This window comes from Bombina bombina, chromosome 10 (assembly GCF_027579735.1).
Source record: "Bombina bombina isolate aBomBom1 chromosome 10, aBomBom1.pri, whole genome shotgun sequence".
NCBI classification, from domain to species: domain Eukaryota; kingdom Metazoa; phylum Chordata; class Amphibia; order Anura; family Bombinatoridae; genus Bombina; species Bombina bombina.
The window spans coordinates 15,122,471-15,141,935 of record NC_069508.1 but is presented as its reverse complement, the minus strand read 5'-3'; the positions used below and the strand labels follow the sequence as shown (position 1 = coordinate 15,141,935).

At 39.0% G+C, this 19,465-nt stretch overlaps 1 protein-coding gene across 1 annotated transcript in view; it reads right to left on the bottom strand.

Annotated features, from left to right (window-relative positions):
• NR5A2 (nuclear receptor subfamily 5 group A member 2) overlaps positions 1 to 17,962 on the bottom strand; it is a 185,371-nt gene extending 167,409 nt beyond the window's left edge. Inside the window, exon 1 of the mRNA XM_053693811.1 lies at positions 17,728 to 17,962. Within this exon, the coding sequence (XP_053549786.1) occupies positions 17,728 to 17,791 (64 nt within the window). The 5' untranslated portion in view covers positions 17,792 to 17,962. The remainder of the gene's footprint in view (positions 1 to 17,727) is intronic.
• Positions 17,963 to 19,465: the final 1,503 nt, after the last annotated feature.

The following is a 19,465-nucleotide window of genomic DNA, read 5'->3' as shown; positions in this document are numbered from 1 at the left end:
TGTGTACACATTAGTGTGTATGTGAGAGGGAATATGTTTGTATGTATGTCTGTACATATTAGTGTGTATGTGAGAGGGAATATGTTTGTATGTATGTGTGTACATATTAATGTGTATGGGAGAGGGATTATGTTCGTATGTATGTGTGTACATATTAGTGTGTATGTGAGAGGGAATATGTTTGTGTGTGTGTGTGGGAGGGGGATACCAGTTCCTGCCCATGGGATTGTGTGCATGTTGCTTCATCAATCTACTTACAGACCTATTTTTAGAATGAGGGTAATTGCTGAGTGTAAGCTGTGCTGATGTCAGACACACATGTTACATCTGTGCATCTCATGTAAGGGGCAGTTTGCACAAACAATAATACCGGGAAAATTAGATTGTTTTACTGGCTAATAGCTAAGGGAGTTTAATTAGCTATACAATACACTGAGCATTATAACAGGAAGGTACAAAGTATTATTATTATTATGACTAGTTACATTAGTGAATGACTGTCCTGAGACCCACTATGTGAGAATCTCTCTCTCTCTCTCTCTCTCTCTATCGCACAGACATAAACACAGTTACACACACACACTCACAGACATAAACACAGTTACACACACAAACAGACATAAACACAGTTACACACACACACACTTTTTTTATATTATTTATTTATAAACAGAAGTGTACACAGATTCATAAACGAAACAGAAAACAATACTTTCCTTATCTTTTTGGCCACGCAGGGCAAGATAATCATCAAAATATAACAAAAAAATACAAAGATAAAACAGAAAAATTTTGCATGTCTTGACACTTTAACCTGACCTCCTTTATAATGTACACTTCTGGGATTTATATATTTTTTTAAAAAATAAAAAAAAAAGGGGAAAGAAAAAAAAAAAAAAAAAGAAAAAAAGGGAGAAAAAAAAAAAAATCCCTCCTCCCCTCTCTCTCTCCCCCCTCCCCAGACCCCTGTCAGAAGAGATACTGTCTCCAAAATTCAGGATATCTATCTGATAGTATTAACTCTAGAAAGTCCACTGAATTGCGAAAATATTTCAATATTTGCAGCTGAATCTCTCTAGGCTGGGCTAAGATAACTAAATCCCACTTTTTCAAAAATCTCTTTAGGTTTATCCCAGGATCAAATTGCTCCACCAAAATCTGTTGCTGGATAGTACGTATGACAGAGGCAATAGTGGGAACCTGTCTTTCCTTCCATTTCCTAAGGCACATTTGTCTAACCAATAGTATTACTGTATTAATCAGGGCTCTATTTTCAATCTGTTCCTGTACCAGAAAGAATATATAAATTGGGTTGAGTGCGATTTTAATAGGTAGATGTCTATTTAGCCAATATTCAACTTGTTTCCACAATTTAATTGCCTTTGGACATGCATAGAAGAGATGGAATAGATCTGCAGCTGGAAAGCTGCATCTAAAACAAAGACTATCTCCTTTCCACTTAGAAAGTCTATTTGGGGTTAGATAAGCTCTATTCAACAATTTCAAATGTGATTCTTTCATTGTCATGTTGTTTGTAAAATGGGTTATCTTAGAGAGGCTATTTTGGAAATATTCTAGCTCAATGTCAGGGAGATCTCGTTTCCATATACTGAAAAGACTATTAACCCAAGTCTATGACTCTTTAGCTAATAGTAGTTTGTATATATGAGAGATAGAGTGATCTCCCCTCTGAAATCTGTTAATAATAATATCTAATGGTCCTAAGGACCAGATGTCTCCTTCTATACCTTCCCGATTATAGTAAAAATGTCTAATCTGTAGATAGGCAAAAAAGGATCTTCTATCAATATTGAATTCTCTGCTTAAAGATTCAAAGGTTTTTATCTGATTGGAGAGTGGGTCCACCATCTGTATCATCAGATTCAAATTATTTGCTGACCATTGCTTAAAAGCGGCAAATGTATAGCCACTTTCAAAATCCGGGTTTCCTATGATAGGTAAAAATTTAGAGAGAGTATATTTAATGTCTAGTTGTTTACAAATGTTATGCCATGCTATAATTACATTGTGGATAGTATATTTTAATGTCCGGTCTTTAATCTTTAAATCATTGGCTACGTGCAATAACGCTTTAGGCGTATAAGGGAACACTATGTTGTCTTCTACCTCAGAACTAGTGACAAGGTTAGCAGAGGTTAGCCAGTCTAAGGCAATTTTGGCAAGGCATGCCAGATTATAGTTAATTAGATTTGGAAAAGCAAAACCACCCGTTTCTTTCAGGTGCATTAGCCTTGATATTGCTATACAGGGTTTTTTGGAGGCCCACAAAAAACGTGAACATCCTGCATTAAATTTCTGCACATCTGCCTTTCGTAGAAGGCAAGGGACATTCTGTATTACGTACAGAATTTTTGGAAATATTCGCATTTTAATTAGGGCGATCCTGGCTGATAGTGAGATAGGTAACCTGCTCCATCTTTGAATCTCAGCCTGACATTTACTCCATATGTGAGAAAAATTTAGATCATACCATTCATCTGGATTTCTAGATAGATTTATTCCTAAATATTTGATATATTTATCTGCAGATTTAAAAGCATTCTCAACAAGGCTCTTTTTATTTTTAATTATCCATAGAATTTCTGACTTAGATAGATTAGTGCTATAACCAGTAAATTTACTAAACTCTGATAGAATATCTACTAGTGCAGGGATGTTTTTGGGCGAATTCTCTATATAAAATAGAATATCATCCGCGTATAATGATAATATCACCTTCTGCTGCTTGATTTTTATACCCTCTAGAATTTCTCTGCTCTTAATAGCTAGTGGCTCAATCGCCAAATTAAAAAGTAACGGTGAAAGAGGACATCCCTGTCTGGTACCTTTAGACAGGGTAATAGAGGGAGAAAGAATGTTGTTTATACTAAGATATGAAATAGGGTTTTGATATAGTACAGAAATATACTTGTAAAAGTGACCCGAGAAACACACTCACACACTTAAACACAGTTACACACACACACTCACAACATAAACACAACATGAACTGCTGGTGCAATGCCGCCCCCTGCAGATTTGCTAGCAAGGGGTGTCAATCAACCCGATCGTATCTGATCGGGTTGATTTCTGTCCGCGGCCTCAGAGCAGACGGACAGGTTAAGGAGCAGCGGTCTTTAGACCGCTACTTCATAATTTGTGTTTTCTGGCGAGCCTGAAGGCTCGCTAGAAACATGGGGCATCAAGCTCCAGATGGAGCTTGATAAATAGGCCCCTATATGTTTGTATGTATGTATGTACAGATACAGACATAAACACAGTTACACACACACACAGACATAAACACAGTTACACACACACACACACACACACAGACATAAACACAGTTACACACACACACACACAGACATAAACACAGTTACACACACACAGACATAAACACAGTTACACACACACACACAGACATAAACACAGTTACACACACACACACACACACAGACATAAACACAGTTACACACACACACACAGACATAAACACAGTTACACACACACACACACACAGACATAAACACAGTTACACACACACACACACAGACATAAACACAGTTACACACACACAGACATAAACACAGTTACACACACACACACAGACATAAACACAGTTACACACACACACACACACACACACAGACATAAACACAGTTACACACACACACACAGACATAAACACAGTTACACACACACACACACACACACTCACAGACATAAACACAGTTACACACACACACACACACACACATAAACACAGTTACACACACACACACACACTCACAAACATAAACACAGTTACACACACACACACAGACATAAACACAGTTACACACACACTCACAGACATAAACACAGTTACACACACACACAGAGACATAAACACAGTTACACACACACACACACACACTCACAGACATAAACACAGTTACACACACACACACACACAGACATAAACACAGTTACACACACACTCACAGACATAAACACAGTTACACACACACACACACAGACATAAACACAGTTACACACACACACACAGACATAAACACAGTTACACACACACACACACACACACATAAACACAGTTACACACACACTCACAGACATAAACACAGTTACACACACACACACAAAGACATAAACACAGTTACACACACACACACACACACACACACAGACATAAACACAGTTACACACACACTCACAGACATAAACACAGTTACACACACAGACATAAACACAGTTACACACACACACTCACAGACATAAACACAGTTACACACACACTCACAGACATAAACACAGTTACACACACACACACACACACACACACACACAGACATAAACACAGTTACACACACACTCACAGACATAAACACAGTTACACACACACTCACAGACATAAACACAGTTACACAAACACTCACAGACATAAACACAGTTACACACACACTCACAGACATAAACACAGTTACACACACACTCACAGACATAAACACAGTTACACACACACACACAGACATAAACACAGTTACACACACACACACACACACACACACACATAAACACAGTTACACACACACTTAAACACAGTTACACACACACACACACAGACATAAACACAGTTACACACACACTCACACACTTAAACACAGTTACACACACACACACACACACACATACACACACAGACATAAACAAAGCTACACACACACACACACACACACAGACATAAACAAAGCTACACACACACACAGAAACATAAACACTGTTACACACACTCACAGACATAAACACAGTTACACACACACACTCACAGACATAAACAGTTACACATACACAGACATAAACACAGTTACACACACACACACACACACACACACACACAGACAGACATAAACACAGTTACACACACACAGACACACAGACATAAACACAGTTACACACACACATAGACATAAGAACAGTTACACACACACACACACACACTCACAGACATAAACACCGTTACACACACACACAGAGACATAAACACAGTTACACACACACACACAGACATAAACACAGCTACACACTCACAGACATAAACACAGTTACACAAACACACTCACAGAGATAAACACAGTTACACACACTCACAGACATAAACACAGTTACACACACACTCACATACATAATCACAGTTACACAGACATAAACACAGTTACACACACACTCACAGACATAAACCACACGTAAGCACAAATACACAGACATAAACACAGTTACACACACACACACACACATACTCACACATACATAACCACGGTTACACACACACTCACAGACATAAAAACAGTTACACACACACTCACACAGATATAAACACAGTCACACACATACATAAACACAGTTACACAAACACTCACACACAGACATAAAAACCATTACACAAATACCCACACACAGATATTTACACAGTCACACAAACACTCACACACCGACATAAACACAGTTACACACACACAGACATAAACACAGCTACACAAACACTCACACACAGACATAAACACAGTTACACAAACATTCACACACAGACATAAACACAGTTACACACACACACACACACACACACACAGACAGACAGACATAAACACAGTTACACACACACACTCACAGACATAAACACAGTTACACAAACACTCACACAGAGACATAAACACAGTTACACAAACACACACACAGACATGAACAGTTACACACACACACACTCACAGACATAAACAGTTACACACACACTCACAGACATAAACACAGTTACACACTCACAGACATAAACACAGTTATAAACACACGCACTTACAGACATAAACACAGTTACACACACATGCACTCACAGACATAAACACAGTTACACACAAACTCACAGACAAAAATACAATAACACACACACACAGACATAAACACAGCTACACACACACACACACAGAAACATGAACACAGTTACACACACTCACATGCATAAGTTACACACACACACACACACACACACACACACTCACAGACATAAACACAGTTACACACACTACACACATAGATACACACAGACATAAACACAGCACACACACACACAGACATACATACAGTTACACACACACACACACACACACAATCACAGACATAAACACTGTTACACACACACACACACACACACACACACACAGACATAAACACAGTTACACACACAGACATAAACACAGCTACACACACACGCACTCACAGACATAAACACAGTTACTCAAACACACTCACAGACATAAACACAGTTACACACACACTCACATACATAAACACAGTTACACAGACATAAACACAGTTACACACACACTCACAGACATAAACACAGTTATACACACGCACACACATTTTCCCTTTAAAGTATTTTGTTTTATATTTGCAATGAATATATACTCAATTAAAGGGACATGAAACTCAAACTTTTTAAACAACTTTTCCAATTTACTTTTATTATCTTATTTGCTCCTTTATCTTTGTTGAAAAGCATATCTAGATAGGCGCATGAGCTTGGCAATAGTTGCTGATTGGTGGCTGAATTTGTATGCCCATTTTCATTGGCTTATAGAAAATAATTTTTGAACCATTTTCATTGGCTAACAAATGCGTTCAGCTAGCTCCCAGGAGTGCATTGCTGCTTCTTCAATAAAAGATACCAAGAGAATTAAGCAAAATTTGAAAGTTTTTTAAAAAAAAAAGGATAATCTATCTGAATCATGAAAGAAACATTTTGGGTTTCATATCCATTTATGTACTAAATTGTAAAAGCTCTGCATATGTTATGAGTTACCAGAATTAAAAATGTCACCCTGTTAACATTATTTGCATGGTTTTGCAGTCAAAAGAAACACTCCTTGAAAATTGTATTCAAGGGACTGTATACACTCATTTTCATATAACTGCATGTAATAGACACTACTATAAAGAATAAGATGCACAGATACTGATATAAATATACAGTATACACTAACTGTCATATAACTGCATGTAATAGACACTACTATACAGAATATGTACAGATACTGATATAAATATACAGTATACACTAATTGTCATATAACTGCATGTAATAGACACTACTATACAGAATATGTACATATACTGATATAAATATACAGTATACACTAATTGTCATATAGCTGCATGTAACAGACACTACTATACAGAATATGTACAGATACTGATATAAATATACAGTATACACTAATTGTCATATAACTGCATGTAATATAGACACTACTTTACAGAATATGTACAGATACTGATATAAATATACAGTATACACTAATTGTCATATAACTGCATGTAATAGACACTACTATACAGAATATGTACAGATAGTGATATAAATATACAGTATACACTAATTGTCATATAACTGCATGTAATAGACACTACTATACAGAATATGTACAGATACTGATATAAATATACAGTATACACTAATTGTCATATAACTGCATGTAATAGACACTACTATACAGAATATGTACAGATACTGATATAAATATACAGTATACACTAATTGTCATATAACTGCATGTAACAGACACTACTATACAGAATATGTACAGACACTGATATAAATATACAGTATACACTAATTGTCATATAACTGTATGTAACAGACACTACTATACAGAATATGTACAGATACTGATATAAATATACAGTATACACTAATTGTCATATAACTGCATGTAATAGACACTACTATACAGAATATGTACAGATAGTGATATAAATATACAGTATACACTAATTGTCATATAACTGCATGTAATAGACACTACTATACAGAATATGTACAGCTACTGATATAAATATACAGTATACACTAATTGTCATATAACTGCATGTAATAGACACTACTATACAGAATATGTACAGATACTGATATAAATATACAGTATACACTAATTGTCATATAACTGCATGTAATAGACACTACTATACAGAATATGTACAGCTACTGATATAAATATACAGTATACACTAACTGTCATATAACTGCATGTAATAGACACTACTATACAGAATATGTACAGATACTGATATAAAAATACAGTATACACTAATTGTCATATAACTGCATGTAATAGACACTACTATACAGAATATGTACAGATACTGATATAAATATACAGTATACACTAACTGTCATATAACTGCATGTAATAGACACTACTATAAAGAATAGGATGCACAGATACTGATATAAAAATCCAGTATAAAACTGTTTAAAAACTTACTTAGAAGCTCTCAGTTTAGCTCTGTTGAAAAGGTAGCTGTAAAGCCCACTGCAAGTGTGAAATAAGACACTCCCCCTCCCCCTTCTTTTGTCTATGAAAAGACCCTTTACACAAACAGGAGCAAGATGGAGTAGGTAGCTGACGGTATTCACATAAAACTTTGGGGCTTGGTTAGGAGTCTGAAAATCAGAGCAATGTTATTTAAAAATAAGCAAAATTATACATTTAAAAAAAAACCTGTATGGGCTTTATAAATAGATCATATACAAAACATTTATGCAAAGAAAAAATGAGCGTATAATGTCCCTTTAAATATGTTTATCTTCTCCCTATGTCTGTGACCATTTAGGTGAGCCTCTACTGATCATGCAATTGCTGTGTATCATGTTGCAGGTTTCTGGATCCTGTAGGAATCACTCCAGCCTCCAGGAGAGATGAAAAAAATACAATTTTCAAAGGTAAACTACAGCAAAAGTAAGCAAAATAACTAATGATTATTAATAATTTATTTTACTACACTTCATTAAACATGTTATGGGGAGCTGCTTTTTGAGATTATAGGAAATGATTAATGCCAATTTGACATGCTCTAATTCAGGGCTTGCAACTGCTGTTGCTGATTTCTAACCAGCGTGTCTGCTTGGGACCAGCAGTTCTCTGCAGCTCTTCGGCAGTACTATAAGTATGCAGGGCCGGTTGGGCTAAAAGTACAGGATCTTATGTATTAGAGCATACACATTGTGTCCTGTATTGTGCATTTGCGGTCCATGTACTTTTTTAAAACCAAGATCAGCACATTTTACACACACGCTGATACCAATCTCAGAGTGTACTTAGCTGCTGACTGGCAGATATGTTTAGCTAAATCCCAGTAGTGCATTTTGGCTCTGCTTCTGACTTTATCTATGTGTTTAACAGTGTTGAAGGGGTTAAACATAGCAATATACAAGCAATGGCGCAATAATAAAATGCTCTGACACATTAGAAATTCATTTAGCATTTTTATATATGTTTAAAGAAGCTAAAACCATTTTTGTAAAACACAAAACAAAACATTTTTTGAGATGTTATTTATCACAACATTAAACATAAACAGGTTACAGTCACACATGCTCTCACATCTGTAAATCTGAATTAAGTAAACTTGTAGCATAAAATGATTTGTATCAGTGAAATATACTAACGCGTTTTGACTACACTATAACTTTTGCAAAATAAACAGTGCCTAATTTGTAAATGCTCTTTTTAAATTCCTCACATCTCACCCATAATACATTTCCTATTTCTCACAAATACAAGGCAATATGCACCAAAATAATGCATTTATTTAACCCTTGCACCCCAGCACAACATAGGAAATCAGCAAGGGGTTAACTGCCGGGACGACGTGCTGTGAAATATCATGCTCTCAAACATATGTTGGTAGCAATTTCTGGGGTGTGACCTTGGCTTTCAAATTCACACTTGAGTGACATCTCAGCATAGCCTAAACCAACGCCTGTGATCATTATCTAATTAACGCTGCACAAACCAGTGCACACAGCCAGGGTGACCCCAGCTGACACACTCCAGATTCCAACACTCAGGTGCCCCAGCCAGGTCCCCTGGTTCCTCTTGGGGACTCACCTTGTGTATCTGAAAGGTACAGACAGCCTAATAACTGCACATTACAGTCCTGATAGCTGAAAAAACAATACATTTGTGTATGTGTTTGTGTATATGTCTGCATGTGACTGTGTGTATGTGTTTGTGTATATGTCTGCATGTGACTGTGTGTGTGTGTGTGTGTGTTTGTGTATATGTCTGCATGTGACTGTGTGTGTGTGTTTGTGTATATGTCTGCATGTGGCCGTGTGTGTGTTTGTGTATATGTCTTCATGTGACTGTGTGTGTGTGTTTGTGTATATGTGTGTGAGTTTGTGTGTGAGATTGTGTATATGTGTGTGAGTTTGTGTATAAGTGTGTGAGTTTGTGTATATATGTGTGAGTTTGAGTGTGAGTTTGTGTATATGTGTGTGAGTTTGTGTATATGTGTATGTGTGTGATAGTTTGTGTATATATGTGTGTATATGTGTGTAAGTTTGTGTATATGTTATGTCTGCATGTGATTGTGTTTGTTTATATGTGTGTGTGTGTGTGAGTTTGTGTATATTTGTGTGAGTTTGTGTATATGTGTGTGAGTTGTGTATATGTGTGTGATAGTTTGTGTATATGTGTGTGAGTTTGTTAATATGTGTGTGAGTTTGTGTGTATGTGTGAGTTTGTGTATATGTCTGTGAGTGTGTATGTGACTGTGTGTATGTGATTGTATGTGTGAGTGTGTATATGTGTGAGTTTGTGTATATGTTTATGTGTGTGTTAGTTTGAGTATATGTGTGTGAGTTGTGTATATGTGTGTACATGTGTGTGAGTTTGTGTACATGTGTGTATATGTAACTGTGTGTGTGTTTGTGCATATGTGTGTGTTTAAGTTTGTGTATATGTGCGTGCATTTATGTATATGTGTGTATGTGAATTGAGTATATGTGCATGTGGGAGTATGTATATATGTGTGTTTGTGAGTGTTTGAGTATGTGTTTGAGCTTGTGTATATGTGACTGTGTGTGTGTGAGTTTTCTGTATGTGTGCGCATTTGTGTATATGTGTGTGAGTTTGTGTAAGTTTGTGTATATGTGTGTATGTGTGTGTGAGTTGTGTATATGTGTGTATCTGAGTTTGTGTATATGTGCATGTGAGAGTATGTATATATATGTGTGGTTGTCAGAGTTTGTGTATGAGTGTGGTTGCTTGTGTATATTTGTGTAAGATTGTGGCTGGGTTTTTATATATTTATGTTTGTGTTTGAATGTGCATATGTGTGTAGTTGTGTGTGTGGTTGTGTGTGTTTGTATGTGCATATGTCTGAGTTTTCGAGTTTTTGTATGTGTGTGTGGTTGTGTGTATATGTTTCTATATATGTGTGTATACACAATCTGTGAGTGGTTGTATGTGTATTATGTGTGGTTGTGTGTATATGTGTGTATACAATCTGTGAGTGGTTGTATGTGTATGTGTGTGTGGTTGTGTGTATATGTGTGTGCACACAATCTGTGAGTGGTTGTATATGTATGTGTGTGCGTGTGGCTGTGTGTATATGTGTGTGTGTACACAATCTGTGAGTGGTTGTATGTGTATGTGGTTGTGTGTATATGTGTGTGTACACATCTGTGAGTGGTTGTATGTGTATGGTGTGTGTGTGTACAAAATCTGTGAGTGGTTGTATGTGTGTGTGTGTGGTTGTGTGTATATGTGTGTGTACACATCTGTGAGTAGTTGTATGCGTATGGTGTGTGAGTATGTGGTTGTGTGTATATGTGTGTGTACACATCTGTGAGTGGTTGTATGTGTATGGGATTGTGTGTATACACATATGTGAGTATTTGTATGCGTATGGTGTGTGAGTATGTGGTTGTGTGTATATGTGTGTGTACACATCTGTGAGTGGTTGTATGTATATGGTGTGTGAATATGTGGTTATGTGCAGTGGCGTCACTAGGGTTGGTGTCACCCGGTGCGGTAAGTTATGGTGTCACCCCCCCCCCCCCAGAAAGCAGACACACACAAAAACACAGGCAAACACACATACAAACACTCAGACACACTTAAAACATACACAGATGCACACACAAACACTCGGAAACACACTCAGACACACACACAAAAACACACACACAAAAACAATGAGACACACACACACACACACACACACAAAAACTCAGACACACACTTACAAAATATGTAAACTGCACTGCATTAATTATAAAGCTCATGCCTAGAGCTGCTCCCTGGCTCAGCAGAGCATCAAATGAAAGATAAACAGAGCACTCTAAAAATAAATCACTAAAGAAAAGTTTTAGGTGCAAACTATGAAAATTCTGCTCTCTGACTGTTCCAAGCCTGCCAGTGCACAGCCCCGGGCCGCGTGCCTACCGCTTCTTATGGCCAATCACCTCTGCACTCTGCCCACCCCCAGACCCCCACCCGCCCTCCTACCTGTTCAGTGTGCACTTAGTGTACCGTAACCGTAAAGGTCTGGTGGGCATCATACGTGGCTCCTTCATTTTAAAGACAGTGTCAAACAGTCATGCGGTCAGGTGCCAGGCATCCCCTCACGATTTCCCAGTTCCCGTTTAGAGAGACAGCACAGCAGTGAGTGACTCCACTGCTCCACATGTCACTGAGCAGTGAGCACAGATAGGCAGGCAGGTTTAGGCTAGCAGCGCAACTTTGCAAGCCCCACGGCATGCCCACAACATTCATAGCGAAATTGGGCAGGGGAGAAGCAAAGTACAAACAAGCAAAAGCAGCCGGGAAAACTATCTTCCCCAGTCCCGCCAATGTTTACAAATGCCAGCCCCTCTAATAAAAAAAAATCTATGCATCTCAACATTGTATTTCTTTGAATTTCAATAAAATTAAAAAAAAAAAAAAAAAAAAAAAAAAATTTTTTTTTTTTTTGGTGTCACCCCCTGGAGGGTGTCACCCGGGTGCGGCCCGCCCCCCGCCCCCCCCCCCTAGTGACGCCACTGGTTATGTGTATGGTGTGTGTGTGTGTGTGTGTGCTTGAATCTATTCCCAGGACCAGTGAGATAGTTCAGTATATGTATAAAACTTGGAAGACATAAAAACAAAATATTACCATGTGTACTCAGATGGGTCAGTTTTAGATTCAGGATATGATTATGTCCAGACTGTACTGTGACATACCTGTACACTTACTGGCAGTGACAGATAGATCAGTACAATGACATCTGTATTTATCTCAGATATTTAGCAATTTATCTGAACTAATCTTTACATTCTCCAGGGTCTGCACAGCAGAATTACTAAACTGAAAATAATATTGAGATGCCCCAATTATCCCCAATAATGTGTTGCTGCTGCACCAACCTGTAGAATTGTAACTAAAACTTGCAGTCAAAAAACTTGTCAATGCATTTTAGAAACGTTATTAATTGATCACTAAGGTATATTAATATACAAAGATTAAATAATTATTGTTTTTATAAAGAAATGTGCCCAGTACTATATTATATGGTGCAATAGGAGGAGTTATAGGGAGGGTTATATGGTGCAATAGGAGGAGTTATAGGGAGGGTTAAATGGTGCAAAAGGAGGAGTTATAGGGAGGGTTATATGGTGCAATAGGAGAAGTTATATGGAGAGTTATATGGTGCAATAGGAGGAGTTATAGGGAGGGTTATATGGTGCAATAGGAGGAGTTATAGGCAGGGTTATATGGTACAATTGGATGAGTTATAGGGAGGGTTATATGGTGCAATAGGAGGAGTTATAGGGAGGGTTATATGGTGCAATAGGAGGAGTTATAGGGAGGGTTATATGGTGCAATAGGAGGAGTTATAGGGAGGGTTATATGGTGCAATAGGAGGAGTTATAGGGAGGGTTATATGGTGCAATAGGAGGAGTTATAGGGAGGGTTATATGGTACAATAGGAGGAGTTATAGGGTGGGTTATATGGTGCAATAGGAGGAGTTATAGGGAGAGTTATATGGTACAATAGGAGGAGTTATAGGGAGAGTTATATGGTGCAATAGGAGGAGTTATAGGGAGGGTTATATGGTGCAATAGGAGGAGTTATAGGGAGAGTTATATGGTGCAATAGGAGGAGTTATAGGGAGGGTTATGTGGTACAATAGGAGGAGTTATAGGGAGAGTTATATGGTACAATAGGAGGAGTTATAGGGAGGGTTATATGGTGCAATAGGAGGAGTTATAGGGAGAGTTATATGGTGCAATAGGAGGAGTTATAGGGAGGGTTATGTGGTACAATAGGAGGAGTTATAGGGAGAGTTATATGGTACAATAGGAGGAGTTATAGGGAGGGTTATATGGTGCAATAGGAGGGGTTATAGGGAGGGTTATATAGTGCAATATGAGGAGTTATAGGGAGGGTTATATGGTGCAATAGGAGGAGTTATAGGGAGGGTTATATGGTGCAATATGAGGAGTTATAGGGAGGGTTATATGGTGCAATAGGAGTTATAGGGAGGGTTATATGGTACAATAGGAGGAGTTATAGGGAGGGTTATATGATGCAATAGGAGGAGTTATAGGGAGAGTTATATGGGGCAATAGGAGGAGTTATAGGGAGGTTTATATGGTGCAATAGGAGGAGTTATAGGCAGCAGTTATATGGTGCAATAGGAGGAGTTATAGGGAGGGTTTTATGGTGCAATAGGAGGGGTTATAGGGAGGGTTATATGGTGCAATAGGAGGAGTTATAGGGAGGTTTATATGGTGCAATAGGAGGAGTTATAGGGAGGGTTATATGAAGCAATAGGAGGAGTTATAGGGAGGGTTATATGGTGCAATAGGAGGAGTTATAGGGAGGGTTATATGGTACAATAGGAGTAGTTATAGGGAGGGTTATATGATGCAATAGAAGGAGTTATAGGGAGAGTTATATGGTGCAATAGGAGGAGTTATAGGGAGGTTTATATGGTGCAATAGGAGGAGTTATAGGGAGCAGTTATATGGTGCAATAGGAGGAGTTATAGGGAGGGTTTTATGGTGCAATAGGAGGGGTTATAGGGAGGGTTATATGGTGCAATAGGAGGAGTTATAGGGATGTTTATATGGTGCAATAGGAGGAGTTATAGGGAGGGTTATATGAAGCAATAGGAGGAGTTATAGGGAGGGTTATATGGTGCAATAGGAGGAGTTATAGGGAGGGTTATATGGTGCAATAGGAGGAGTTATAGGGAGGGTTATATAGTGCAATAGGAGGAGTTATAGGGAGGTTATATGGTGCAATAGGAGGAGTTATAGGGAGGGTTATATGGTGCAATAGGAGGAGTTATAGGGAGAGTTATATGGTGCAATAGGAGAAGTTATAGTGAGGGTTATATAGTGCAATAGGAGGATTTATAGGGAGGGTTATATGAAGCAATAGGAGGAGTTATAGGGAGGTTATATGGTGCAATAGGAGGAGTTATAGGGAGAGTTATATGGTGCAATAGGAGGAATTATAGGGAGGGTTATATGGCACAATAGGAGGAGTTATAGGGAGGGTTATATGGTGCAATAGGAGGAGTTATAGGGGGTGTTATATGGTGCAATAGGAGGAGTTATAGGGAGGGTTATATGGTGCAATAGGAGGAGTTATAGGGAGGGTTATATGGTGCAATAGGAGGAGTTATAGGGAGGGTTATATGGTGCAATAGGAGGAATTATAGGGAGGGTTATATGGCACAATAGGAGGAGTTATAGGGAGGGTTATATGATGTAATAGGAGGAGTTATAGGGAGGGTTATATGGTGTAATAGGAGGAGTTATAGGGAGGGTTATATGGTGCAATAGGAGGAGTTATAGGGAGGGTTATATGGTGCAATAGGAGGAGTTATAGGGAGGGTTATATGGAGCAATAGGAGGAGTTATAGTTAGGGTTATATGATGCAATAGGAGGAGTTATAGGGAGGGTTATATGGCACAATAGGAGGAGTTATAGGGAGGGTTATATGGTGCAATAGGAGGAGTTATAGGGGGTGTTATATGGTGCAATAGGAGGAGTTATAGGGAGGGTTATATGGTGCAATAGGAGGAGTTATAGGGAGGGTTATATGGTGCAATAGGAGGAGTTATAGGGAGGGTTATATGGTGCAATAGGAGGAATTATAGGGAGGGTTATATGGCACAATAGGAGGAGTTATAGGGAGGGTTATATGATGTAATAGGAGGAGTTATAGGGAGGGTTATATGGTGTAATAGGAGGAGTTATAGGGAGGGTTATATGGTGCAATAGGAGGAGTTATAGGGAGGGTTATATGGTGCAATAGGAGGAGTTATAGGGAGGGTTATATGGAGCAATAGGAGGAGTTATAGTTAGGGTTATATGATGCAATAGGAGGAGTTATAGGGAGGGTTATATAGTACAATAGGAAGAGTTATACAGAGGGATATATTGGATAGGAGAAGTTATAGGGAGGGTTATATGGTGTAATAGGAGGAGTTATAGGGAGGGTTATATTAAGCAATAGGAGGAGTTATAGGGAGGGTTATATGGTGCAATAGGAGGAGTTATAGGGAGGGTTATATGGTGCAATAGGAGGAGTTATAGGGAGGGTTATATGGTGCAATAGGAGGAGTTATAGAGATGGTTATATGGAGCAATAGGAGGAGTTATACAGAGGGTTATATAGTACAATATCAACAGTTATACAGAGGGTTATATTGAATAGTTGAATTTATAGGCAGAGTCATACGGTGCAATACGAGGACTTATATTGAGATTCATATGGCGCTATAAGAGGAGTTATAGGGAGAATTATGTGGTACAACAGGATAAATTGTAGGAGCATTTGTAAAGGTTGTTGGAAGGATTATGCCCAAGAGTAGATGAGAAAAAGGAGGTTATATAGAGGAAATGGAGAAGTGAACTATTTAGAATGATATGAGTTATAGGATATTTTATATAGAGCAAAATGAGGAGTTATAGGGAGGGCTGTATGGAGCAATAGGGAGGGCTGTATGGAGCAATAGGAGGGCTGTATGGAGCAATAGGAGGGCTGTATGGAGCAATAGGAGGGCTGTATGGAGCAATAGGGAGGGCTATATGGAGCAATAGGAGGGCTGTATGGAGCAATAGGGAGGGCTATATGGAGCAATAGGAGGGCTGTATGGAGCAATAGGAGGGCTGTATGGAGCAATAGGAGGGCTGTATGGAGCAATAGGACGGCTGTATGGAGCAATAGGAGGGCTGTATGGAGCAATAGGAGGGCTGTATGGAGCAATAGGGAGGGCTATATGGAGCAATAGGAGGGCTGTATGGAGCAATAGGACGGCTGTATGGAGCAATAGGAGGGCTGTATGGAGCAATAGGAGGGCTGTATGGAGCAATAGGAGGGCTGTATGGAGCAATAGGACGGCTGTATGGAGCAATAGGAGGGCTGTATGGAGCAATAGGAGGGCTGTATGGAGCAATAGGATGGCTGTATGGAGCATTGTGGGGAGTTAGTTTGAGCATTAGCTAATATATATGAGGAGTTATACAGAACAAGTGCAGTTAAATGGAGCTGCTGTATTAAGTATTTAGAGAAATCATTGGGTGTTTTTGCTGGATAAGTCGGAGTTAACATAGAGTTTCATTGATAATTAGAAAGGTGGGTAGGAAGAAGGTCTGCAGCGTAATATAAACTATAACAAATGGTTGCATTAAATTCAGGATAAATACAAATGTTCTTTTTGATGTTCTGTAAATGGTTCTTGTACTCTGGCATCTAATTCTCTATTAACCCAAGCTCTGAGATTAGATGTTGAAAGAGAGCAAAGCCATTGGCTGTGATGATCTGAGTGGGTAGAATGACTGATACTCTACCTCTGCACCAGACAAATTCTAGTGGAGCCACTCACCCTGTGTGCTGTGTCCATGTTTCACCGGTTCCTGTATGATGACACTCTCGTGTCTCGCAGCCATGATTAATTCCGGGTAATATAAAATGCCAATGTCCTTGAAAATGTCATCGATTGCGGCAGTGGTTGTACTTGTAAACTAGACTGGCCTTGGGACTAGATATGCTGCAGAATACAGCAGGGAAAGTTACCCTGCAGCTTTCTAAAGTATAGAAAGTTACAGGTATTTGCTAGTGTGGACTCTGCACCTTTCCTGGCATTTCTGACCTGTTGTAAACCATTCGTCCCATTTGGAGATGGGATGTAGTATGCTGGAACAGAGACAGCCATTGGCTGCTGGGGTCACATGCTCCATGGCAAGGTGATAACAGTCCTCAGGTTGTAAAATGACAGAAGAAGAGATAAGAAACTCTGCCAGATAGTGACAGACAAATGATTAACTGAGAGTTATGGGACAGAGCTGGTGTATACAGTGAGGGGTCAGAGGATGAGCTCCAGGGTTAAAGTGGTATATAGAGAGATGGGAGGAGTGTGTCTGCTCTGCAGCATATAAATGTGTGTAGTGTATAGAGAGGCTGTGAGTGTGTCTGCTCTGCAGCATATATGTGTGTAGTGTATAGAGAGGCCGTGAGTGTGTCTGCTCTGCAGCATATAAATGTGTGTAGTGTATAGAGAGGCTGTGAGTGTGTCTGCTCTGCAGCATATAAATGTGTGTAGTGTATAGAGAGGCTGTGAGTGTGTCTGCTCTGCAGCATATATGTGTGTAGTGTATAGAGAGGCCGTGAGTGTGTCTGCTCTGCAGCATATAAATGTGTGTAGTGTATAGAGAGGCTGTGAGTGTGTCTGCTCTGCAGCATATATATGTGTGTAGTGTGTAGAGAGGCTGTGAGTGTGTCTGCTCTGCAGTATATATGTGTGTAGTGTGTAGAGAGGCTGTGAGTGTGTCTGCTCTGCAGTATATATGTGTGTAGTGTATAGAGAGGCTGTGAGTGTGTCTGCTCTGCAGTATATATGTGTGTAGTGTATAGAGAGGCTGTGAGTGTGTCTGCTCTGCAGTATATATGTGTGTAGTGTATAGAGAGGCTGTGAGTGTGTCTGCTCTGCAGTATATATGTGTGTAGTGTATAGAGAGGCTGTGAGTGTGTCTGCTCTGCAGCATATATATGTGTGTAGAGAGGCTGTGAGTGTGTCTGCTCTGCAGCATATATATGTGTGTAGAGAGGCTGTGAGTGTGTCTGCTCTGCAGTATATATATGTGTGTAGTGTATAGAGAGGCTGTGAGTGTGTCTGCTCTGCAGCATATAAATGTGTGTAGTGTATAGAGAGGCTGTGAGTGTGTCTGCTCTGCAGTATATATATGTGTGTAGTGTATAGAGAGGCTGTGAGTGTGTCTGCTCTGCAGCATATAAATGTGTGTAGTGTATAGAGAGGCTGTGAGTGTGTCTGCTCTGCAGTATATATATGTGTGTAGTGTATAGAGAGGCTGTGAGTGTGTCTGCTCTGCAGCATATAAATGTGTGTAGTGTATAGAGAGGCTGTGAGTGTGTCTGCTCTGCAGCATATATATGTGTGTAGTGTATAGAGAGGCTGTGAGTGTGTCTGCTCTGTAGTATATATGTGTCTAGTGTATAGAGAGATGAGAGTAGTGTGTCTGCTCTGCAGCATATATATGTGTGTAGTGTATAGAGAGATGAGAGTAGCGTGTCTGCTCTGCAGCATATAAATGTGTGTAGTGTAT